The sequence below is a fragment of the Zophobas morio genome, unplaced genomic scaffold (assembly GCF_036711695.1).
Source record: "Zophobas morio isolate AGI-343-1 ecotype UQ-CSIRO unplaced genomic scaffold, CSIRO_AGI_Zmor_V1 ptg000108l, whole genome shotgun sequence".
Lineage (NCBI taxonomy): Eukaryota > Metazoa > Arthropoda > Insecta > Coleoptera > Tenebrionidae > Zophobas > Zophobas morio.
The window spans coordinates 6,168,753-6,195,143 of NW_026972213.1; the positions used below are offsets into that span (position 1 = coordinate 6,168,753).

At 32.8% G+C, this 26,391-nt stretch overlaps 1 protein-coding gene across 1 annotated transcript; it reads right to left on the reverse strand.

Annotated features, from left to right (window-relative positions):
- Position 1: 1 nt before the first annotated feature.
- On the reverse strand, positions 2–26,181 carry Vha44 (Vacuolar H[+] ATPase 44kD subunit). Its single transcript, XM_064076883.1, has 9 exons — positions 26,068–26,181; positions 25,326–25,509; positions 19,542–19,695; positions 7,793–7,979; positions 7,644–7,742; positions 1,850–2,105; positions 1,700–1,797; positions 1,515–1,650; positions 2–567 (listed from the first exon to the last, which is right to left on the reverse strand). Exons 2-9 carry the CDS (start codon positions 25,455–25,457, stop codon positions 469–471), a joined length of 1,161 nt encoding a protein of 386 aa, XP_063932953.1. The 5' UTR covers positions 25,458–25,509; positions 26,068–26,181; the 3' UTR covers positions 2–468.
- Between the last annotated feature and the right edge of the window lie 210 nt (positions 26,182–26,391).

Below are 26,391 nucleotides of genomic sequence, written 5' to 3' on the forward strand. Positions count from 1 at the left end.
ATGTAATGAAATAGTTTAATAGTCTAACAGTTTAATTTACAGTTGAACAATGAACCTCTTTACACCTCTATAACATCTATATTAACAGATATTAAATTAAAATTGGTACCTATAATACATTTTGGAATAGTTTATAATAAAAATGAGCTTAAAACCAAATTAACATCTTGGTAATTATTTACAAAGTATTTACAACAACTCAATACTGCGTTTCAAACCAATATCCGGGATACAAATTCAAACCTCTTTAAAATCTAATATTGTCAAGTTCTAATAAGCAGTGGCCCAGTATTGCACAAATGCATATAAAATTTACTTTTTTACATATACATACAATTCAATTCAACAGCCCTACTTTAATATAGATGCGCTTGGACAAAATTTTGTACACGAGGTACTGCGGAAACAAAAAATAGAATGTTGTAATTCTAATAAAACAAAAAACTAGTATACGTACAATAATGGAATTTAAACTTTTGATTGTTCAATCATGTCCACATTTATTTTATAATATACATACGGATAATACTCTGACTGGCCAAAGCCTAAGCCCGGAATGTCGACACTCTGAAAAACAAACAGTAGAAATGGTCCAAAAGACTTACCCTTTCACATATTAAAGATCCACCGACACCACAAAATACTTATAGTGTTTCCACCATTTAATTTTTTTCACTGATAGATCTCCACCAAATTCAAATGATTCAGGATTCTTATTTCAACAACTTTATAAATTTCTTTCATTTATTCCAGTATAAGTATAGTTACATATCACTAACAAAATATGTAGAAAGGTTATTCAAAGACAAAAAATATGGAGAAAGTTCATGCAATTTGAAGTGAGACAAACGTTAGAATATAAATCAATGGGCAAAAGAATAATAAGAGACCTGAAAACAACTGTAACAAAATGTAACAAAAGAACATAAATACGTGTGACTAATTGGGGAGAGAAGCAAATACTAGGCTACAAAATGCAGCCAGGTCTTGTGCTCCACTAGGAACTGTAGGTCAAAAGAGATAAGCAGGCACAGAAATTTTTGGGTAAAATTTCTTCATCAACTGTGTAACTATCACAGAGAATGTCCTTAGCAGATATGTAATTCAAGGTTCATAGTTTTAACTCTAAGAATCATCATTTGAATTTCCAAAACCCAATATTCTACAATATCACTTTTAATTCAAATGATTAGCATTTTTTTCTACTTAATTTGACATCTTGTATGTAAACACCCGTAGATTCATATCGGTACTAAGTTATGACAACTAAACAAACATACGTTAGTATGTAAATATATAAATACCATCTTTATAATTCCGTACATGGTATATGGTACATTTGTATAGTAAAGATGCTTTTTCAACACTGTAGTACATACGCTGACTTACAATTGAACCGAACTTGGTTAACTAACTTTCAATAATAATAATAATTACCGCCAGTTAAAAACAAATTGTATATAAAAACCACAGGTGGATCTTTAAAATGTGAAAACAATATAGGAACAACTTACATCAGTATTGCCACCAGAAAGCGCAGCGCTACTATCTAGATGTCCATACAGCTGGTTCAGGACGTCCCTCAGGCGCTTCATGGTCTTCTTGTGCGGATGTATAAGAATAGCTTGGAAATTGACAGGCAACCCGTATCTATAAACCCACATCAATCGCTCTCCTCACACCCCACAACCCTACTCACCTCAACACGGACTCCACGAACACTCTTAAGGCCTTCACGTGAATCCAGGCACAGAAACATTCGCTAAAATTGACTTTCAACCATCTCACCAATGGGCCCTGAAAAATCGCCGCGATATTACACGAACTTTGGATGAGTTTCCTCACTAACAAATTGCTTCTTCTTGTCGGTGACGAGTTTGGTAATCTCGTTTTTGCCCGCCGCGAGCTCCTCCTCGTTGTACGTGAAATCGCGAACGATGAATTTTCTTTCACGGGCGTGCAGTTTGAACTCTTCCACCACCTTTTTGAACAAAGAGACGGTGTACAATCCGTACTCGTTGTCTTGAGTGATGAGTTGACTGGAACGAGGCACTATCATGTCGGTGATTTTCTCGTAATTTTGCTGCCATTCATGGAACGAGGCCCTGAAATTGCATCGTTGATACGTGTGACGCGCGGGTCATTCGCACAGTAAATTCGATCATTAGGAATGTGTCATGGGAAAACGTATAAAACTTTCAAGTTGTGTTCGATATAACCAGAAAAGTGTATAAGCAGTATTTTTGCAATATACTCTAATGGTTCCATTTCCGCTTAGACACCTTTAAAGCTAAAAATTGTGTAGCTCATGACGTCATTTTCTTCATTAACTGGGTGTTCAATTTATAACTTACCGAAGTGATATTTGCATTTGTTTAAACAGAATTTAAAATTATAATAACTTCGTTATCCCTTCTCATGACATCAAAACAACAATGTTTCTATATAAACGAGAACAAAACCATTACCTCCTTTTTTTACTGAAAAATACTAATCGATTTTTTTAATACCTGCAGTTCCAAAAGTTGAACAACAAATTATCACTTAACTTTCTTGGGAGTACAAAGATCAATTCAGCTATTAAAACAAACAGCACTGGTTTAAACTAAGAGAAATAAAACCAAAATCAAACAATTCAATACGCAAAAAGTTTGATTGACGAAAACGTAATTAAAATCAACTACGTCGAAATACATCTACGTCAAATGTGACATCAACAGCGGAAGAAACAGCGGGAGATTTCGGTCTACGTCAAATTTTAACAATATTCATCTTGAAGGGACGAATTTTAAATCCTTGTTTCTTTTATTTTTCCTATCTAACATGTGACAACTGAAGTTGTTTTTTATATCTAAAAACCACACAAATATTGTAGTATTCTGTTTTAAACACAATTATTCAAGCCTCATAACACCTTTGATGGAAACAAATCAAATAATACGATTCTTTTTTTCGATTTTTTTTGAAGTTTAAACCTTCAGGAATTTTCAAAAAATTACCACTTCATTCTCTTCGAGTTTAGAGTAAATTGTGAGAAACAAAACCGGAGACATGCAATCCACCTGATATTTATTATACCAGTTTATTCAGGCAATTATAAAAAAAAGTATAAAGATCAATGGACCCAATTAAATGAGATAGTATGTCCTTTTGTTTCGTTCACAAAAATAGACAACAGTTCCTGATTTGTTTCATTTGGTATTTTCTTTCTTTTTACCAAAATATTCAAGTCTAAGAAACTTTGACAGATAAAAATCAAATTTATTATCACATGTACTTTGTAATACTTCGGAAGCGAAAAGAATGCATGTTTTTGGAATTCGAGAATTATATTTTAGTAAGTTTTTGCTTCCCGAACGTAAACTAAAGAAGTATTGTAATCGAGTCCATCGGCCGACTTCCTAGTTTTATGCGTCCTCGACCTTTCATGACCCCTAAAGTACGAAGAAATAGGTTCCCCTTTCTGTCCGGATTTTTGTTAGACAGATCATTTCTGAAACTACTGGACTGAGTGTTGTCAAATTTTGTATATACGTATATTAGGAATATTATGTAAATGGTAAAACGCTAGCCAAAATTTGACTATTCATCCCCACCATCAACGGGCTAACGTTATATCCAAAATTTACAATAGTCCTGCACTCTTGTGGTGTATGAATCCGGTAGTTTTTTCAATAGACATCCAGATTTTTCGAAAAAAATTCAAAATTTTATAACAATATTTTGCAATTTAACTTTAAAACTGGAAAACTGAATGCTCTGATAGCTTGCAAACGTTTTAAGGTTATGGTATTCATGGTAACTTGTTAAACAAAATTTATTCGTTTATTCCCTTCCCCAAAAATTGATGACGTCATCTCAAAATTTTGCCGAATGAATTCTCTCTGAAATATGCAAAATATTATGACTTTGAATTTGTGGTTTATCAACGCACTCATAGTTTTTAGAGTTACTTATATAGGGTGACTCAGAAAAATTAATTAACGAGTCAATTTATTTTATTGATTAAATCAGAAACAGCACAGCCGAGTGCTCTGAAATCTTGCATCGTAAGCATGGCAAATTTTTGAACCAAATATGTCTGTTTATTCTCCCCAAAAAATGACAATGTAATCTCAAAATTTTGCGGAATAAATCCTATCTAAAATGTGCAAAATATGATGAGTCCATACTTGTGATTTATCAATTCATTAATATTTTTGAGAATTGCTTATAAAGTGTGACTAAAACAATTAATGAATTAATCAATTTATTTTATTCATTAAATCAGGAACGGCTTGCTCCATTTTCCCGAAAATTTGGGAGTACGATACTCTTCTTATTAGTATTATACTACACTGCACGTATCCAAACTGATATACGTGTCCTTACAAAACTGTTAATAACGTCATTATAAAAGTTTGTAAAGGAAAAACTGGCATTCGAACTCGCGCATAGCAAGTTGGTCAAATTAAACGCCTTAAATCACCCGGACACCACATACTTCGTACGTACCCGTGAAGTTGGTAACGTGAAACACGTGACAAATATTGCACAAACATTTTTGTAAAGTACTCGTGATAAAAAAAATCAAGGCTGATTCATAAACTACAAATACAGGAGTACGTTATTTTATAGAGTAATTACTGAGCAAAATGTTGTCGTGACGTCATCAAATTATTGATGGGGATAATGAGACAAAATTTAATTACCGTTTTGCCCTCTACATGATATTCCTAACATACATTTAAAATTTGATAACAATCGGTCCGATTGTTCCGAAAAATTTGTCTAATAAAAATCGTATAGACGGCAGACGATAGACAGACAGTCGGAAACGTGAGACCTATTTTCTCGTACTCTAGGGGTTATGAAACGTCGATACAAGATGAAAGTAGCGATTCCCCGTATGGACCCTATTACAAACTTCCCTTGCTTACGTTCGGGAATTAAAAAATTCAAGAAAACTTGCTTATATGATCAATTTATTGGTTTTATCATGAACCTGTTTACTCATGTTCCGTTTTCTAAACAATTCACAACCACTAGACACACTTTTCAAAATTCGCGGGTTTTGATTTTGTCTTTCGAAGGAATTTTAGAGAAACATGGCCATGATAATGACATTTTAAAACATTTTAAATTTGTTTGGTAATTTATTAATTACAGAGAATTTTTTCTATAATGTGTATTGAACACATTACCATTTCTACCATTATGATAAAAAAAGTATAATGATAAAATACAAAACTGAATGTTAAATGAAAACACTGCTAAAAATACGAAATATTTTGCAAAAATAATAGCTTTTAAATTTTAAATAACAAAGTGACTACGAAACAACTATTTTTTTGCTTAGTACGAGATTTTTAAAGATTATTTCAAAACCTTAAAAATATATATACACCAAAACATAACTTACCTTCAACAGGAAAATTAGAAAAAATAATTATTATGCAGATGTTATGTTAATAACGATTGGAAACGGAAGTGCACCTCTGATTGATGTACTGATATAGTCTCTTACAATGAATCAACTCAATCATTATTCTGTAGTAACGGAATATTAAACTGACATTATTGTCCACTGGACGATCGGTTATTCTACGTATAGGTATTTTTGATCTCAATGTCAACTAAGGAGTGTTCATTTTATTAAACGGACACCTTTAAAGGAACGCCATTTTTCTAATTTTTAATCTAAATTATTCTAGTTTTTATATATGAAAGCTTTAAGTTGTATCTATTAAATGCCATTTTTGTTTTCAAAATAACGTTATTTCTTTTTAAAATGAAGCGAATCTCCATTGGGGCAAGAAAATTATTTTTGCAAAAGTGATGCTACGAAAAATTTCCGTTGGGGGGACTGCCTAAAATAACTAAGTGTTCAAAATCAGCAGTGTTCCAAATAATCAAAAAGTTTGGGGAGTTTAATACTTTAGAAGATTTGCTCAAATCCAGACCGAGAAAAGGCCCGCTTAACGAAAATATTGAGGAAAACATCATTAAACTGCTAAAATTAACGAAATGTATGTCTGTGCGGGAAATACCGAAGAAGCAAGGGGTTACCGTAGGTACTGTCCAAAATATAAAGACTCGGAATAACATTAGAACGTATTAAAGCAAAAAATTCCAAAAAGAAGCGAAAAGCAGCGCATACAGTTTCAAAAAAAAAAGCAGGAAGTTATAAACAATTTTGGTCAGGAACAAAAATCGTTGTGTTTTGATGGACAACGAAACGAAGGTTAAAATGGACTGCAATACACTACCCGGCTCCCAGTTTTATAATGCAGTCGTAGGGGAAGATGTCCTCGATGACATAAAAACAAAAAAAATTGAAAAGTTTGGGAAAAAAGTCTTAGTGTGGCAACCGATTTGTTCTTGTGGGCTAAAAAGTTTTAGTTTTTTTTTACGATTGGAACAATTGGGGGCGATGATTACAGGAAAGAATGTATAAAAACGCGATTATCGCCTGTTTATCGCAAACATCATATCCCTCCATCGTTTTGGCCAAATTTGGCTTCGGTTCACTACGCTGGTGCCAATCAGGAGCTTCTTAATGCCAATAATGTATAGTTTTTAAAAAAGGAAGATAAACCACCCAACTGTCCTGAGCTTCGTCCACTTGAGCGATAATGGGCAAATATGAAAGCAGTGTTAAGAAAAGATGGCCGAACAACATCATGACTTGGAGAATTTAAAAAAATGTGGCCTCCTGCTACGAAGAAAATCACAAACAAACCTGTGCAAAGAGTGATTCGCGGTGTTCGCGCAATAGTTAGAAAATTTTATAGTTTCTGAATATAACTGATTAGAGAATAAGAATAATTATTTCATTTAACATTGTTAAACATGTTTATAACAAAAAAAATTAAATTAGCCCAAAGCACTCGAATTAGTAGCAATTTTTCAGTGTCCGCTTTATAAAATGAACATTCCTTATTGAATTTTTACAGATATTTGTAATAATTTGAATGCAACACAATTATATTATAATTCTTATAATTATAAACACTTACCAATCGTTCGAGCCAACGAATCTGAAAACACTTCAATACAAAGAAAAGAAATGACGCACGAACTCCATAGTATCAAATTTTATGAATTATCTTAAATGACTGAAAATATCGGGTCATCATTTAAATCTAGCATCGTGGACATGAATACAAATAAACTAAGTGACTATTAATGTTTGTGGCTTTTTTTGCCAGGTTGGTAACATATTTAAAATTTTTCGATGGCATACCTGATGTCAAATTCAAATTTTGGACACATATTCAGTAGCTGAATCTTCTTATTGATTTTTAGGCTAACATTGTTTCCAATAGTTCAGAATTGTAAACCCAAAAATTTGCTTCAATCATTGTGTTAATAATAGTCCTAAAGGTCACACAAAAATTTCCTAATGAAAACGAAATACCGTCCGTTTTATTTTCCTTAGACTGATTTAACTTTTAAGTCGTGATCACGATATTTTAAAATATTCATAATAAACTAAGATCGTGTTGCAGAATCTCTCACATACGATTTTCGTCTGTAAGTTAAGTGATCACCCGATATTATAGTTTCATTAATAATTAAATTATGTTGACTTTCCCGACCGTTACTTTGCGATGATCGAGTTTACTGTGAACAACCACCAAAAACCTCTTCCTTTATATTACTTTGGCACTATGACCAAAAGCGTCGTCAAATACTCCGAATCCAAGATGAAGTGTTCCTTCTTTACCAGATCGGCCAAATTGCGAGTTAACAAGCTCCCGCTGCGGTATTTCGAATAAGAAAAAAAATCTCAATCGTTTTATTATCTTACGTTTGTTTCTTCTCCAAGCTCTGCAAGTTGCCCTTCAGATTGTTGTAAGCTGTCGATTTGGTTTTCAGATCGGAATCGATCTGGCCGACCTGTTTGCTGATAATATCAGCGATGTTCCGGAGGGACTGTTTGATGGGATATTTGGCGATGTCCCATTGGAAACGCGTGATGTAACTTGGCAAATCGGCTAAAAGGAGACAAGAGAAATACACAATAAACGCTTTTAGCTCACGGCAGGACAACACCTAACGATAGTCGACATAAAATCTTCGTCAGAGAAAACTCTTACATTAGATGATGATCGAGAAAATTGGAAAGTGTTGCGCAAATCAAAAACTATCGCAGCAAATAATGTACAGCGAAAATTACATCAAGCAGCTTTCGGTTTGCGTTGTTTACGAACTCATGGCGGGGAATTAAAATGAATTTATCGAATGTTTAATTGAGTGGATATTATGTACAAACTTAGTTGAATATACACAATTACACATCGACTACATTATGTGGTATTAAAACAAATCGATAAATCAATATGGAATAAAAAAATAGGAGGTTTGTAATTAAATTAAATTACAATTCTCGTGCAGGATTGTGGTAGTTGTTCCGGAATATTTCCGGTGCTCCTATACGCAAAAACCGAATGTAATCATGCAAAACTCTTTGTGAGCTATTATAACTACTATAAAAAAAATAAAGGGTTTTTTTGGTTCATACTCAATGCAAAAGCTATGATTTTGACAAATTTACATTCTAATCAAACGAAATAAGACAGTTGATTTCTCATCTTTCAATGGTGAGCGTATACGTTTTGCTGTTAAGTTGGATACTATTAAATTTAAACGAGTTTGATTTTTATCTTAATAAGAACATTTCAAATGTTGTGCTTTATGAAAACTGCAATGAAAATATTGTATAGGACATTATTGTAATATCAGTTTAAACCAATTTTTCTCAAAATAATCATTTAAGTAATAAAAACCTATAACAATCAAAAGCGTTATCTTAAACTACGTTCATAGAATATTTATTACGCTTATTAATTCGCTGCCAGCAAATGTCGGTTTTTCAGATGCAGGTTATTGGTAAAATCTCGTTAACTTATTCTTTTAAGGTTTAAGCGTTTGCTGCATAGTTCTCTACAAGACTAGAGTCTTACGTCGGAAAGGCAACAGTTTTTATTCTTTAAGTGTAATGCATTGTTTTTCTTTGCATTTGCTGATCGCCTTCGAATTTCAGTGTGACTTTCTTAAAAGCAATCTGTTCTATATTTCGTTATAATAATTTAAAATTGCAAAAACCAAAAACAATCTTCCATCCTATTCCTATTTTACAAGCTTCCAGAACCTTAAAGGTTTGAAAAACTTGAGCGTAATTAACTTCGGTTATTAAATGCCATCGGTTGAACACACATTTAGCTAAAAATTTTCGCAATACCTTTTCCTGATTGGCTACTGTGGGTCCAATTGACAAAGTAGCGTTTCGAGAAGGATCAAAATAACAAAATGTGAGATAAATAACAAAATAAATATAAACTGAACAAAAGCAAGAAAAAAAGTATGTTACATTATTTTCAGAAAAATTCAACTGAAACTCAAAAATTATAGAATACATTGATGTTGATGCATCAGTACGACTAAAGTTTACCTCCAAAAAAAAAAAAACTGAACTGAACCTTCCAAATTATCCATTAAAAAAAATAACAATTTAAAAAAAATGGTCAAAGGTTACTTCGACAGAACTTCCCTTTGAAGTACAATCCAACCAATTCTGCCTCTTTGAAAAATTATACAAAATTTTTGTTTTCTGATAACCTTTATACTTATATTAAAAACCAGTGGTGTAAATAGCACCTCGAGCCCTGTGCGCCGCGGGAGCGCAAATTCCGAGGGGGTGCCGTCCGCAGACATACGGACAATATGAAATATATTCAAAGCAAATAACCAATGAAAAAGCGTGTATTATTATCAGTGTACATGTTTAAGTTGGATTATTTATGTATACACATCGAAAGAATGTCATGTAGAAATGTGAAAACGCAGGACTAAAATGATTAATTATCCCACAATGGAACAAAATATGTAGGTATTAAAAGAAACTAAAATTTGATTCATTTTGTCTTCAACGCAGAAGAGAGGATCGATTAATTAAGTAAGCATACTCGTTTTTTTTTTGTCCAAAAAGTATACCTAGATAATAGCAGGATAGGACAAGAACAAAAAAAAAACCCGTGCTGGAATTGAACGTCTGCTGTTTGTGTGACGCGTCCTAACGCAGATGCGACCAGCCCTTAGCCATTGCACCTCTGAAACAAGTTCGCTTATACTCGTAGAAAAGGTTGATGTACAATTTCGATTTGTTTTGCAAAAATTAGAATACCTCCGATAAAATTTGAAGACAGATTCATAAAGAACAAGTGCACGAATATGTTATCTTTTAAAACTTAAACCTTATTTATTATGAAAAATTTAAGACGATGTCATTATCCACATTTTGGTTAGCATTTAACCATCTACATGACATTTCTAATATACATACAAAATTTGACAACAATCGGTTCAGCAGTTTCGGAGATTACGTGTTTAATAGAAATGGATATAGACAGACAGATAGACGGAAACGGGAGATTACTTTTTTCGTCTTCTAGAGTGTAGAGGTCATGAAACGTCGAGAAAATATAAATGTGGTCATTCGTCCGATGGACTCGAATAATAACTACACTTCCTTAGCTTATGCTCGAGAAGTAATTATGCAAGTAAGATGTTACATCAACAAATCTCAAATTAACTCGGCAAAAACTAGTACCGATTTTTTTTTATTTGAAACTAGGAGCATAAAGGCAGTCAATTATTTCATAAAGAAAACTAAAACTTTAATACGCTTAGCTAACACAGAAAAATATCCCATTATCAACACGGACCACTGGGACTTGAAAAAATAATTAGAATTACATTACGTTTTTCATATAAAATCAATTTCTCGGCCAGTACAACTTAAAAAATATTCACAGGGGGGCAGATGATAAGCAAAAACCGCAAAGAAAAGAATTCAATTAGATTTTGATTCGCTACAACTGCAAAACCGATGGTTGCTGACAACGAAAGTAGTATGTCAAACTCTGATGCGTAAAAATATTGAAGACAATGTTATTGGGACATCCTAAAAACTGGAAGTTTTTGTTAGTATATTTTCTGACCTGACCTGACCCTATTTTTCTCTCTTCATCTTTCTACGCCAGACCGTTGAAAATCTTAATACGTAAATAATTGTGTATAATAAAAACTAGAAACAAGTCAAAGCAGCTGCAACTTCCCTCTTATATTAATTGTTATTGTGAGAAAATTGCTATACTTTTTCAAACCTCCGATTGGTGGTTTTTCGTGTAGTTTATAGTTCCCACATTTACGGAATTACGTCGACCATTTTATCATAATTCGATAAATATATAAAAAGCCACTACTGCACTGTTGCCAAATAATTTTGAAAATTATCATACATATTTCTTACAAAAAAAACACGAACATGTTTGCAGACAAAAAAATATACAGCGTGTTATTGAAAGGTACGTACAAAATAAAATCGGCAATTAATCTCGAAGTATGGGTGCTAAAATTAAAAAAAAAGTTCAGGTTAAAGTGTTCTGCTTTTAGAGATAAAAATTATTAAAATTTATGTCCAAATTCGTTGTACGCCTTTGATAAAAAGTCATCTTTCGTTTCTATTGCAACAAAAGGGTCTCTTATTTTTTTATTATTGTTACAGTTGCTAGGATTTACTAAAATAAATTAATTTTACCTATTTATCTTTCAGGGGCGTCTAAAAAGGTTGGATAGTGGTTAACTTTCCGCTTATAATTTTGATAACACAAAATAAGTTTTTCAGGCTTCTTAAACTTTGCCAAGAACTTTCAATTTTGTTGTACGTACCTTTCAATAACACCCTGTATAGTATAGATAGACATCTAAAAATAAAAATTTATATAACTTCTTATAGCAAAAATTTTATATATATCAAAAATCTGCTTCGATCGACTTACATCTCTTTCAGGAAAAGTCCTGTAGCCTACTGTTACTAACTGAAATATTATACATGGACAGTAAAGATTTTTAACAGTATACTTTGTAACATACAATTAACGGAAATCGCCGTCAAATGGATACTCGATGTTCAAGTTTTTTCGACGCACTTATTTCCACGTTTTGATTTTCGTGAGCGTTGAGAAGGGTAACAATTGCAAAACTCGGAACATTTCCAGACTGTACATATTCTGACTCTCTGTCTCACTGATTCTTCACGACACGACGAAGAGTACCTGTGGTTTTATCACAAGTTTTTAATTAAACCAGAGAAAACAGATTGGCCAAGTTTCAATTGCGACGTCCACTTAAAAACCATTCGAGCATCGATTACCTACTTGACGTAGTTGTCCTGTTGATTGTACGTTGTAATAAAATGCACTTTCGTATCGTAGGAAAAAAGATAACGCTCGAAAAACATCCACTGTTTACCCACGCCTCAATCAATAATCCGATTCTAATACACCGAATAAACCCAAAGAAAAAAAAAAGAACAGTCAACCTCGCCAAATATTAATTAATTTGTCGACTATCCCCCATCGACCGTCTGTAAGAGTTCCTCTATCAGAATGGTGCCAAAGCGTACATGATAAAACAATATTATACGACACATCTCTACGAATGGAAGCCAAGGAGTGATATCTGTGTACATACTTCGTGTTTGAAACAAGAAAAGAGCATGAATATCGCACAGCGCATTGCCATATTAAATAACAACAATAATAACGACAACAAGAACAACGAACGAAAATAATAGGTATAATAAATATAATATGGCGTGAGAAGCTCGTGTGCATCAAGCGCTGGTCCGGCCACTGACCTGGCCCTAGGGGTAGTAGGAACATGTCGGTTGGGGTTTGGTCAGGAGTGGAGCTCGCACTGTCCGGAGGCGACTGCAAGGGCGTCACGTAAACGCCGGAGGAGCTTTCCGAGTCCCTGTCTTCAGACCCACCACCGCCACCGCCTTCATCCTCGGGCGGTCGCCCACCTGCCCCCACCACCAAACAACCGTCACAAGCACAGCCAAACAAGCACAAGCCGTATACCCCCTTTTTCTATCTACCACCCGACAATTGCTTTCCTTCTGCTGGTACAGTAAACTGACGCTCCAATACTCTCTTGGCTTAACCCAAAAGTAATGAAAATGTTGTCGATTTTGCTTATAACAAAAAAAAAAGTGGAAAAATGAGTTCAAAGGGAGTCATCGCAGACTTCTTATCTAGAAAATTTATTGTGGCTAAAATAAATAGACAACTTCATTTAAATCCCCAAAGCAATATAGTCGTTCCATTTTTTTTTCTCTACCGAAATGCAATAAGTCACGCGTTTTACTAAATTCTTGTTTTAATATTTTTATAGGAATCTTCACGGATGCTGTTTTACATCATCTACGCTAATCTGGTGGGGGAAAAATGGGAAACAAAATATATTGTAAGAGTAAAACATAACGTCCTAATTTTGAAATAGTGAACCAAAAGATTTCTGATACTTTTAGGAAAAATAGACCCATTTTATATTTTTTAGCTGAAATAAATAAGCTCAAACTTTTTTTTAATCAAATAAGTAAAAAAAAATCAATAAAGTACCAATTATTGTTTGTTTTTATCCTTACGGTTCAATTGTAGTTTAACTGTAATTAATAGTCCGGTCAAAATAGACATAAAAATAGTGATGAAATAACAAAAACTCCGACAGAGCTGAATTTTGGTAGCGACCTTGGGTACACCAGTAGAAATAAACTCCCAAAAGTCCCCATAGATCCCATGTGTGCTAAAAAAGTTATTCAAGGCCAAAGGTAAAATTTTCGGTTTTTTGGATTTTTCTCGAAAACGGTAAGCTTTATCAAAAAAATATAGTTCATACAAAAATAATAGAGCATAAAATCATCTACAAAAATGGTCCTTATACTTTTTCTCTAAGAATCACCATTCCTAAGATATCGCGGTTCTAAAAGTTGAAGGAGTTACATTCTACATGATATGCACACATTTCCACACCACCTGTGGGGTAGTGTACGAGTACTTAGCGCGTTTTTTTTTTAACGTAAAAAAAGTATAAGGATCATTTTTGTAGACAATTTTATGATCTACAATTCTTGTCTGTGCTATATTTTTGATAAAACTTACTGTTTTCGATAAACATCCAAAAAACCAAAAATGTTGACCTTTGACCTTGAATAACTAAGTATTTTAGCAAACATGGGATCTATGGGCACTTTTGCTACTTTATTTCTATTGGTGTACCCAAGGTTTCTACCAAAATTCAGCTCTGTCGAAGTTTTTGTTATTTGAAATGTCTGTTTTGACCGGACTATTAAAATAAAATTGTGCACTGTCAAGTGAAAATAGTTACAAATTTCTATATTCTGCTTGTGCAGATGAAGTTGGTCATGGTAAAAGATAACCGCTGTATTTCTCTATTACTACTAGTGTTTTTCATGTTTCATTAGTTAGTGGTCAATCTTTTAGTATCTACTGTGGGTATTTTAACTATGTCTCTACAAAACCAACTGAAAGTTATTCCTTATCCTTCAACCTTTAACGCAGACGCATAAATAATTTTTTCAAAAAGGTTTTTAAAAACGAAAATTTACTTAGGAAAAATGTTTTGTTTCTTGAAAATGATTTTAAAAACACGAGAAATTTAATATACCGTCTAATGTAGACTAACAAAAATCACTTAAATAAGCTTAATCGTTTCGGGAAAAAAAAACCGCTTGTAAATCTAGCTATCAGCTAAGACATCGATTTTCAAAAAAAATTAAGGATGAGGTCAAATTGAGTAACATAAAAATAAAGTCAAAATTGTTAAATATTAAAAATACCACAAGTCATCAATATAAAAAAGAGATTGTTGATCGAAATTCCATGTTCCAAAATTCAATTATGGTTAGCAATTTTAAAAAACTGACATAATAAATATAATAAATATATATTAAGGTATATATAAGATAAGATGGCATTTATCTAAGTCAAAACAACAAAAGAAAAAATTAAATGTGTCAAATCTAGTTAGTTATAATTTTAGCCCATGGTAATGCTACATATGGAATTAAAATTATCTAATATGATGTTGAGTTAAATATTTGAACGACTGTTCAAACATTAACAGTAGAAGTGAACTAGAAAACTGAGAAAACAAATTTTCTTTGCAAAAACATACTTATATAGAAATTGTAACTCGCGCAATTATTAAATAAATTTTAAAAAACAGAAAGCCGTTTTAAAGTAGTACTTATTTAATTGTAAAATTGGGAATAAATTCAATATCATCGAGTTCTTATTCTTACATGAAAAAGGGTTAAAAAGTTGAAACTTGGAAATGATTAATTGGAATGCAAAAATCTATAAAATGACTTTATCGTTGGTATATACAGGGTTAGTCACGAGAGAATTACTTCTGAAAATTATTTTTACGCAACCCAAAATACTAATACCCTGTACCACTTGATATTATCTAAATTTAAAATGAAATGCCTAATCCATGATTGCTTTGACTTTGGCAGTGTCACTTTGACGTTAATTAATTTTTAACATTTTTTTTCATCGTTGACTCGGCTCTAGAGCCCCATTGGATCGACGACATACGGTCAGATCAATCTGGGCTATACTGAAGCCGTAAGTGCTCTACCAATGTTGTTCGCCGCTAATGTGCATGTGTTAATTCGCCGTCTCTGCGTCACCTAGAGCCTCTTCGAAGTGCAAATCTGCAACCTCTGGGCTTCTTCGGCCATCTATTTACAAAAAAGCCGTAGCATCCCCCAAAATGCCCAACATTTTCAACAGATTAGTAGTTAAATTATTTACTTACTTGTTTGAGTTTGTGTTGTAACCTTTGAATAAAATGCCGTAAAAGGAATTTTTAGAAATAATTTTCTCGTGATTAATCGGTTGCAAAAGATCAAGAGGCACACTGACAAATTTATTAGCGGCGCCGGAGGAGATTTCCGACTGGCTACGGTACCACCACGGACACTCGCATAACCTCCTTTTCCACAATTGTCAAAATGAGATTGCCAAACTCAAAGCAATCATGGATTAAGCATTTCATTTTAAATTCAGTTAGTATCAAGTGGTACATGGTATTCGTATTTTGGGTTGCGTAAAAAAAATTTTCAGAAGTAATCCTCTCGTGACTAACCCTGTATCTGTGCTGGCGTGTCTCCAAATCAACTCTTTACTTCAAATGGACAGGAGTTTTTATTGTATACTAGAGGCAAACATTTAGTGCGTTTATGGCTTCACACCAATTTAACTCTCATTATAATTCAATCGGCCGTCACAACCAGATGTCTTAAATCCGTTTACTGATAACCTACCTGAAAAGACCTTTTCTGGTAAAATCACAGGGCAGTATTGTCTCGGCCGTCCCCGACACGTGGCATGCTTTGTATTTGCTAAGTTTTATGAAGGGTCGGGTGTACTCTAACCTCATTTGACATACACCTGTTAAAACTTTTATGACTTAAGCGGCTAAGCCAAAGCACCCTTATAAGTCAAACTGGCTATTGTAAGCTTTGTGGACCCGAACCGCAAGACTATTACTGTCCATTGTTGGCATAATGTAGCTGGGAACTGAGTTAAGTAAGACGATAGCCAGTTTGACTTATATAGGGTGGTTTGGCTTAAGCCGCTTAAGTCATAAAAGTTTTAACAGGTGTATCTCAAATGAGGTTATTTTAAAGTACTTTAAACGTAAAGCCATAAATGTACTAAATGTTTGCGTCTGGTGTATTTATTTAGTTTAGTGTCCACTGATTTAACACTCGTGAAATTTTCATAAAATGTTAAGAGAACAGAAAAAATATAGTTTTTGAAATACTCAAGAAACATATTCAATGTAGTTTTGGAATATAGTTTTTTACACGTTAAAAATGACGGTAGCAAAGGTACTTCAAAATTTATTTTTTTTTCAAATAATTGAAATATTATAGTAAAACAAGTACACTGAGAATCGCACGTTCAAAATTTTTAAGTTTTTAGCAAACAAATTCTCCACCCATAAAAAACATACCACATTCTACTTGAAAAAAAAAAACACTACTATCATTTCAGAAAAAAGTGATAGAACGTTAAAACTATATCACTTTTATACTTTTTTAGGTTAATTTCACCTTTCAAATTTCAGACTAAACTATACCACCTTTTCAAGTAATCGAGGCATTAATGAGGGATGGACATAAACGCCACGCGTTATTTATAAGTATCTTTAAATCATGCATTTATTTCATAAAAAAATATTCTATTCTATTTCAAAAGAAAAAGTATGTTATTTCCGAAAAACCAAAACGATATAATGCTACTCCTACATTTATTTTATAGATTTCTTTATGTTCATTAATTGTTCTAAATTTACATTTTCTAGTTGTTCAAATAACTTAAATATTATAGAGAGGTAGGTAATCTGAACACCCAGTACATATATAACCAAACGTTTACAAGAAGAAATTGCTTATACCTATCACATGAAAAGATTTTTAATTTTTTAAAATTAGTTCAATTCAAGTAAATTAAAATTTTTTATGTAGCCACGATTTTGATAAGAATATATCGCACTGTGAGAGCAATACTCACGTAAGTCAAAATTTGCCGAATTCTTAAATTTATCATTACTTTATAAAAAAAATTAATGTAGTTTTAGTATATGTAAGTATAAACGGCTTTTAATAGCTGCGTACTGTTCAAATTAATCAAAATGTTTGTATTGCATTTCCGAAAGTTACATGTGCACTTAATGCAAGACTGCCATATCTGAAAAATAAATAAAATCTAAGTAAGCTATCATGAAGCTTTTGAACACAAAAAATACACAATGTCTTCTAATATAGTTAAATCAAAGGTGAAGTTAGTAAATTTTTGGAGATCCATCCTGTTCAAGTTTTTATTTAATTTGGGATTGTTGTCCGCCTTTTGAACGTCTGGAGTGTATCACGAGGAGACTGAATGGTTATGGTTACATGTTTCGACTTTATTAATTTCAGATTTTGTATAAATCTCGGGCATTTTAATTATTAATTTTATCAATGTATTTTCATAAATTTTAATATCCATGTTACTAGCTTGTTAAACATAAGCTGATGATGACGTTAATTAATAAAGTCGAACATGTCGTAACCATAACCATTCAATATCCAAATGATACAGTCCAGAGGTTCAAGAGGCGGACAACAATCCCAGAGTGAAGTTAGTAAGTTACTGATACCAGTAATAGCTTCAGCAAGAAAAACTGGAAAGCCAAAGTTCATGAAGTAGAGCAGAAGAATATTTTTAATTTAAAAGAATTGACCGAAAACATGGGAATAAATTTTTCTTTGAATGTAAAAAAAAAAATTAAATACACCAGATTATAACACATTTTATAAAAATTTAGTCATAATAGATGTTGTATGAATTAATATTATGATTGTTTTGTATTTTGTTTTTTTTTTTTTTCATTAAAATGTGTTGCTAGTTTGCTCTTGTATTAAATTTATTAACACGCAAATCAAAATATTCGGTATTGTGTACCAGTGCAATAGTCACGTAAGTCAAAATTTATGTGCGATATTTTTGATATTTTTTCGCAAGTTTCGAGTCCGGTCCTGTTGTTAATTATGAATAACCGTTCAATACTCATTCATAATTTTAATTTTGTGTACAAGTTATCTTCTATTAAAATTAGAACAAAATCTAAACCAGCAATTGTTTTAATTGTCATCATTTTAATATGTAGAATACAAAAATGACAAGTAGGTTTCAAAAAATGAGAAGATAGGGACGCAGCTGGAAAATATATACTAAACGTCGTAACACTTTTAACACCATGATAAAAATTTTACATTCTTTACAAACCTTTATATATGTATACAGGTTTCAAATTTCCTCTTTAAATTAAAAACTACGGAAATTTGATATCTCGATTTGTCTTCGAGATATGTGCTGGTTGAGTATGACGCGTGACTTACCGTAACTTCACGTCGCTGCAATTTTTTTCTATGACTTGAACAATGTCATAAAAATATCGTATCAAAAACACTTTCTCATTTTCTCGTTTCATGTCATCGTCGTTTTTTTTTTAATTAACCTAGTTAATAAAAAATTAGAAAAAAGCATTCCAAGGAACTGTTAATGAGTCAACAACAACAAAGTTAGATAAGTGGTTTAGATCAAACGAATCCAGAGAAGGGTTTAGGCGTTCGACAAACGTTAGACGGGAAAATAATAGCTAATAACCAAGCAGGAGTTAAATTGAAGCGGTGTTTACTGTACCCAAGACTATGATAATGGATTTGTAAGTGTAAGACTGAAAAAATTAAGAGACATGCTCGTGTGTCTGTGGTTATTTTGTTGTTAATTAAAGCATGCCAATGTATGCATAATACATAATTCTTCACTCAAACAAAGAATTAAAAGGTATTATGCTGTGCATGGTCCCGAAAATCGTCACCTCAATGCACTTAAACATTATCATGCATTTGAGATGGTTGCCACTAAAGGAACATTTTTAAGTGCAGAGACTTTCCACCACGAGCCATGTGTCTCATGGCTGCGTGATGAAACCATCCATTTGTAATTATACACAAGTGGACTTGGAAAATGTCAAATTCGGTAATTACTGTAACAAAAACATGCGCTTTTGTTAACAAGAAACATTTCACCACCATTCCGACTTTTGTTAATAATGAAAACAAGACGTACTGTTATTCGCCATTAAATTTTCCTGCAACTTATCCCGCTGGTCTTCGAGGACTTCGCCCAGGTAACTCGCCACTTTTCGGGTTACTTGTTCCACGAAGGCGTCCAACTTTCCCAGATCGTCAGATAAGCCAACCAGCTGATCCAAAGTGCCCACCTGGAAGAGAAAATTTGCTTATTTTTCTAATAATCAAGACTATGAGAGTACAAAAAGGAACCTTTTGAGTTGTTCACAATATCAATATTAAACCCTCAGTGACCAAAACGATGTGTTTAAAATAAAAATTTTAGCAAACGAATCTGCTTTATACTTCCCGAGAGTAAGCTAAGGAAGTATAGTAATCGAGTCCATCGGCCGAATTGCCACTTTCATATTTTTCCGACGGAACGAAAAAAGTGGTCTCTCGTTTCAGTCTGTCTGGTGTCTGTATCCATTTTCATTAGACAATTAATCTTCGAAACTACTGGACCGACTGTTGTATACATGTATATTAGGAATATATTTGGCTAGTCATCCACACCATCAATGCAATGACCTTATCTCCAAAATTTATATTAAAAAGTTTTTTAAACTGTATGAAATAAAATACTCCTGCACTTCTGGTGTGTGAATCCGTGTCGAATTTTCACCTTGGACATTCAGAATTATTGGAAAAAATCAAAAATCGTAATCATGATAAATCGTTGAGCAACATTTTTTCGTTTATCCCCTCCCAAAAGATTGATGACGTCATCTCAAAATTTTGCCGAATAAATCCTATCCAAAATTTGCAAAATATGATGAGTCTATACTTGTGATTTATCATTACATTAAAATCTTTTAAATTTCTTATACCGGCTGACAAAAAAATAATAATCAATTAGTGAATTTATTTTATTGATTAAATCGGGAACGGCTCATTCGGTTTTCCTGAAAACTTGGGAATACAATGTTGTTATCATTAGTGTTACACTGCACCTATCCCAAGTGACATACGTTTTTTGCAAAAATGTTGATGACGTCATCACAAAATTTTGCAAAGTGAAAAGATATTTGAAACATTCGCGTTGCTCGCTTCTTTACATTTACTTTAATAGTATGTACTTACATATTTATTTTAATTATAGGGGTTTTCATAAAAAAATATAATCCGCAAAATAAAATTTTATAATTTTTCGAAAATGTTGGGTATGTTTCATAGTACATCAGGGGCGAAGAAAGTTTTGTCGAAACAACTTTCGACCAATTTTTACTTCCCGAGCGTAAGCAAAGGAAGTATTGTAATCGAGTCCGTAGGCCGACTCTCTACTTTTACGTTTTCTCGATTTTTTATGACCCCTAGGGAACGAAGAAATAGGTCTCCCGTTTCCGTCTGTTTCTCCGTCTGTCCGTCTGGTTGTCTGCCGTCCAAGATTTTTTTTAGATAGATAATCTCCGAAAGTACTGGATCGATTGTTGTGAAATTTTATACTAATACTACCTTTTCGCCCGCGGTTTTGCTCGCGTAGACGATTCGTTGTGTTGAAGAGCATTATTACCAATCTTCAAGTAGAAAATGTGTTGAAGGACATTAATACAATTTCCAGTAAACATCGACAGAAAAATATTTTTTCTCATAAAAATGTAAACATAAAGGGGTGGAATCTCGAAACAATCTGAAATATTTTCTGTGTTTCATTATTTCTGTTCAAGAGTATTAAAAAACCAAGTTCCCCGTAAAAATTTAAATTTACAGTAGAAATATTTTTCCCATACAAATTTTGCAACAACTTTTCCTTAGGAGTTGAATCTCGGAAAATGCTTAAACACGTGTTTCCTTATTTGTATTGAAGAGCATTAATATCAAGTTGCATGTAAAAATTTAAATTTACAATAGAAATATTTTTCCCATACAAACTTAGCCTCCACATTTCACTCCCTTAAGGGTTGAATCTTGATTTGATTTTTGATCAAAATGTGTTTGCTCATCCCCCCCCTAAAAAATTGATGACGTCAAAATTTTGCTGAATAAATCCTATCTTAAATGTGCAAAGTACGATGAAACAATACTTGTGATTTATCACGGCATTAATATTTTTTAGATCTGCTTATACGGGGTGTCTCAAAAAAAAAAGATTGAGTCAATTTATTTTATTTATTAAATCAGGAACGGTTCACTCCATTTTCCCAGAAAATTTTGGGAATACAATACTGTTATTTTTAGTATTACACTGCACCAATCCAAGTGTCCTTGTAAAAATGTTGATAACGTCATCACAAAATTGTGTAAAAGAAAAACTCAACTCGAAAATGCTGGATATGTTTCATTGCATTTCAGGAGCGAGGGAAGTTCTGTCGAGACAACTTTCGACCAATTTTTTTTGTTCTTTAGTATTGGCACTTTGTAGCTTTTTCTTATTTATTTAGCTCTATTACTGTTTACAAAAACTCTGGTCAAGCTAAACTACAAACAAAGGCTTCGAAGAAAACTATCAAAAGATTTGAAAATTATTGGTTATTTCCCATACATTCAAGTTTTTCTTTATTTAACCTCAAGCATAACATCAATAATAACATCAACAGAAAAAATAAAATTATTTTCTTATGTATTATAAATTTTTATTTCAAAAGTTAATTATTCTATTGAATTTTGACCATAGCTTATTAATCTTATAATAGACAATGTTATAGAGTATTGCCCCAAACACGAAGTAACAATGCATTTTTTATTTTATCCTTAATTAAATAGCCAAGGTTCCATTAAACGTTTGCTCCTTTAAAACTGCTCATATTTATAACGAAATTTATTCCCCCTTTTAAATCTTTTTTTCATTTTTATTAATTTTTTATACGAATACAAAAAAAAAACCTTTTTGAAGTTACAAGTCACATACTCCATATTTCAAAAATCCTAGGGTAACAATAAGTTGAAGAACTCCAATTCATGTTGTTCAAATCAATTTTAATAAGCTTGCTGGTAAAATTTCATTCTCTAATTCTAGTACACCGTGTATATGCAAGAACTGAATCTTCGTCGGGGCCGGGGAAAGTCGTCATTTAATTAATCCCTGTTGCAACAAAAATAGACCAGTGTTTGTGCGAGTACTACTTGTCAAAAGCAACAACAAACATTTACTTAACACTCTTTTCAAATGACGTCATCAATTTCGGGTTATATGGACACAAAAAAAAAACTTGATAACGGGTGATCAAAAAGTTTACAGATTAATGTACGCTATGAAAATATTTTTGATTTCTTTGATTAAATCTGTAAACTTTACAAACACAACAAATCGAAGCTGTTAAAATGGAAACCGCGATTCAAACGATTTAATGTTTCTTTTGCTCCAAAGCATAGGCCATTCTGAATTTTGAAAATAAACTTATTCGAAATTTTATTTGACAAGTTTGACTTTTGAAGGGTAAGGTTTAATCAAAGAAATGAAAAGTATGTTCCGAGCTTACCCCAATCTGAAAACTATTTGATTAACCTTTACTTCTTGATAACAGAATTACAATTATTATTATTAATAATGACCAAATGTGCGAAAATACATCTTTACATATTCCTTTTTCTAATTGTCAAAAAACAGTAAGACGTTTATTATTATTAGACAACATTTTACGAAATAGTTCGACATTTTATTCAAAGACGGTGGTTTAATAAAAAAGTTGTATTAAGAAATTGACGAAATTCCCGTCGTGGGTCCCAGGTTATGGATTACGTCTTCCCAGCAAATAATTTTAATAACAATTTTATTACCGTAACTTGAACTGTCTTAACTTTTTTTTTTTTATTTCGAATTGTGAAACTTTCAAAACTTGATTGTGGCACGCTCAACTTCCTCTTTATTTGTAGTGGTAGGTTGCAAACAATCTACTTTTTTTCTCTCAAAATTTTTCTTTCACTAAGGCAGGTTCTGTTGATGAAGCTTTTCACAAGTGTACTTTGTGATTTATTGTCACATTAAATTGGTGATTTTAATTTCTTATATTCTGTCACAAGTGAAATTAGGGCATAATTAGTACAGTATTTTGCAAGATCATGTATACTGTATACAGGGTTAGTCACGAGAGAATTACTTCTGAAAATTATTTTTACGCAACCCAAAATACGAATACCATGTACCATTTGATACTAACTGAATTTAAAATGAAATGCTTAATCCACGATTGCTTTGAGTTTGGCAATCTCATTTTGACAATTGTGGAAAATGAGGTTACGCGAGTGTCCATGGTGGTACCGCAGCCAGTCGGAAATCTCCTCCGGCGCCGCTAATAAATTTGTCAGTGTGCCTCTTGATCTTTTACAGCCGATTAATCACGAGAAAATTATTTCTAAAAATTCCTTTTACGGCATTTTATTCAAAGGTTACAACACAAACTCAAACAAGTAAGTAAATTATTTAACTACTAATCTGTTGAAAATGTTGGGCATTTTGGGGGGATGCTAAGGCTTTTTTGTAAATGGATGGCCGAAGAAGTCCAGAGGTTGCAGATTTGCACTTCGAAGAGGCTCTAGGTGACGCAGAGATGACGAATTAACACATGCACATTAGCGGCGAACAACATTGGTAGAGCACTTACGGCTTCAGTATAGCCCAGATTGATCTGACTGTATGTCGTCGATCCAATGGGGCTCTAGAGGCGAGTCAACGATGAAAAAAAAAATGTTAAAAATTAATTAACGTCAAAGTGACACTGCCAAAGTCAAAGCAATCATGGATTAGGCATTTCATTTTAAATTTAGATAATATCAAGTGCTAGAGGGTATTAGTATTTTGGGTTGCGTAAAAATTATTTTCAGAAGTAATTCTCTCGTGACTAACCCTGTATATTTACAACATTAAACATTAAAATTTTTAACTTACGAGCACAATAGTTTAAAAATTACTAAATATGTAAATAAAAGTTCTACCGTTTGATCTTAGTTCTATATGTAGAACAACCCAATAATTTAATCGATAAGAAACGGACCTAAATAAATAACAAATAAATAAAAGAGAACAGAACATTACCCCCATAGGTGCCGAAACACATCAATATTTTAATTTTTCTAAGCGCGGGTGGGTGTGCCGTGTTCTATTTAATTAATATTTTATTTACGATTGCTTAAATTTATTGTTTAGTATAAGACAATAATTCCCAATCAAATCAAATAAAAGCCATATTTTCCGGAACAAAATATCATTTTTCTCAAAACATAATATATCCAGAAAATTTTAAAAAATACCATCTTACGTACTCTTTTAGAATTATGAAACTACATACAAAATTTTGGAAAAAATCTATAACTCAGAACTACGAAAATTAATAAAAGTAATTTTTTTTGTCCTATATCCTGGAAAAAACAAAATTTAATAAAATGGAAGATAATTCTTAATTTTGTGACTTTTTTGGAAACACACGACTTTGAGTGAAAGTGAAACTTCTCTTATAGACTATAAAACCTTTAAATTTGCCCTTCTTTTTATATAAAAAAAAACGTAATTTATTAAAACGTTCCATCAATTTAATAATTAGCTACAGTACACACTGCACACAAACTAGTTGAAGGTATACATTAACTATGGTGTGAATTACTAAAATGAATTCCAAAGTATGGATAAGTAAATACAGTACATAATACTGTTGTACAGTTACTGCCTAGTGCAATTTTGGAGCAGTTATCTGGGGATTAACAAAAAGTATTCAGTGGGCATCAACTTGTACAATTAGCAATCACAAGCAATAGTTCAACAACACATTATTAATACCGAAAGTATGTATAAATCAAAAGACCCTGTTTCTCAATATTTTACAGAGTACCCTTAAAATAAATGACCAACCTTCAAATCTGGAATGTGAAACTTATAGTTCACCGAAAGTGAATTCTGTTTGCTGGTGAGATTGTTCATTGTCTCCCACGTTTGTTGGCATGTTTTGTCGCCTGGGGCGGATATCAACCAATATTCCGTCATTTGACTGGGTAAGATAATTGCTGCTTCAGAAGATCGAGTCAATTCTTTTCCACTGAAAAAGCACACAGTTTTAATTATTGATTTCCAGCACAGAAATAAAAAAATCCTCATAAATAACTAAGTCTGACCTTTTCGAAAAGAACTTCATCCCTATTAACTTAATTTTCACAGTTCAATACACCAAAAACCCAATAATACTGTTTCCATCACACATCACAATTTGTCATGTGACTTCAATTTAGGCAAACATTATTCCGTGAAAAACTGCGTTTTTGGGTGAGTTTTCCACGAAGGGATCATGACGTTTGTGGGATTACCACTGAACAACCCCCATAGTATTACCGCAACGAAGGGGTGCAACCTTCTGGTCTGGTTATGGCTAGGATGGTCGTTATTTAAAAATACCCACGAATTCCGAGGGGACGAGTGGCTAATTTCGTTAAATGGATAGTACGAGGTCAGTAAATAAGAGGGTTGTAATGGTGGTGTCAATATATTGAAATATTCAGCAGTGTTGTAAGGGTGATGCGGCCTTCGGGGTATTGATAATGTGGAAAAATTAATGGAATGAAGTTCTATTTATGGAGGATAATTAATTCTATTTACTTACAGTGTTTACACCTCACAAAAAGGGAAAACTACCCTTGCTAAACACAACCACTCCCCAGAAGACAGCTGATCTTTAGTGGGGTTTCACGTGATTTGACATGTTGCCATCTGTCATAGAGTTAGAAAGACGTTTGGATATGGTCGTCGCTACTGTTAACAGATGGCGCACAGACAACAAATACAAACCGCTCAATTCAAAATGGTGCAAAACTGGAGGAATTTGATTTGAAGTTTTATAAGAACTCCTCGTTGCGCTCATCGTGCAGCGAGGAGTGCGACAAAATAAATTTAAAACACGGCTCTTTTCAGAAATGTGACTATTAAA

Excerpts from the sequence above, each read along its gene's own strand:
- Vha44 (XM_064076883.1), bottom strand. The coding sequence starts at position 25,457 with ATGACGGAATATTGGTTGATATCCGCCCCAGGCGACAAAACATGCCAA. Across the intron at positions 7,980-19,541 it reads AAATTTAATGGCGAATAACA|CCGATTTGCCAAGTTACATC; the intron begins GTACGTCTTGTT and ends GTCTCCTTTTAG. Across the intron at positions 1,798-1,849 it reads CCGACAAGAAGAAGCAATTT|GGCCCATTGGTGAGATGGTT; the intron begins GTTAGTGAGGAA and ends GCGATTTTTCAG.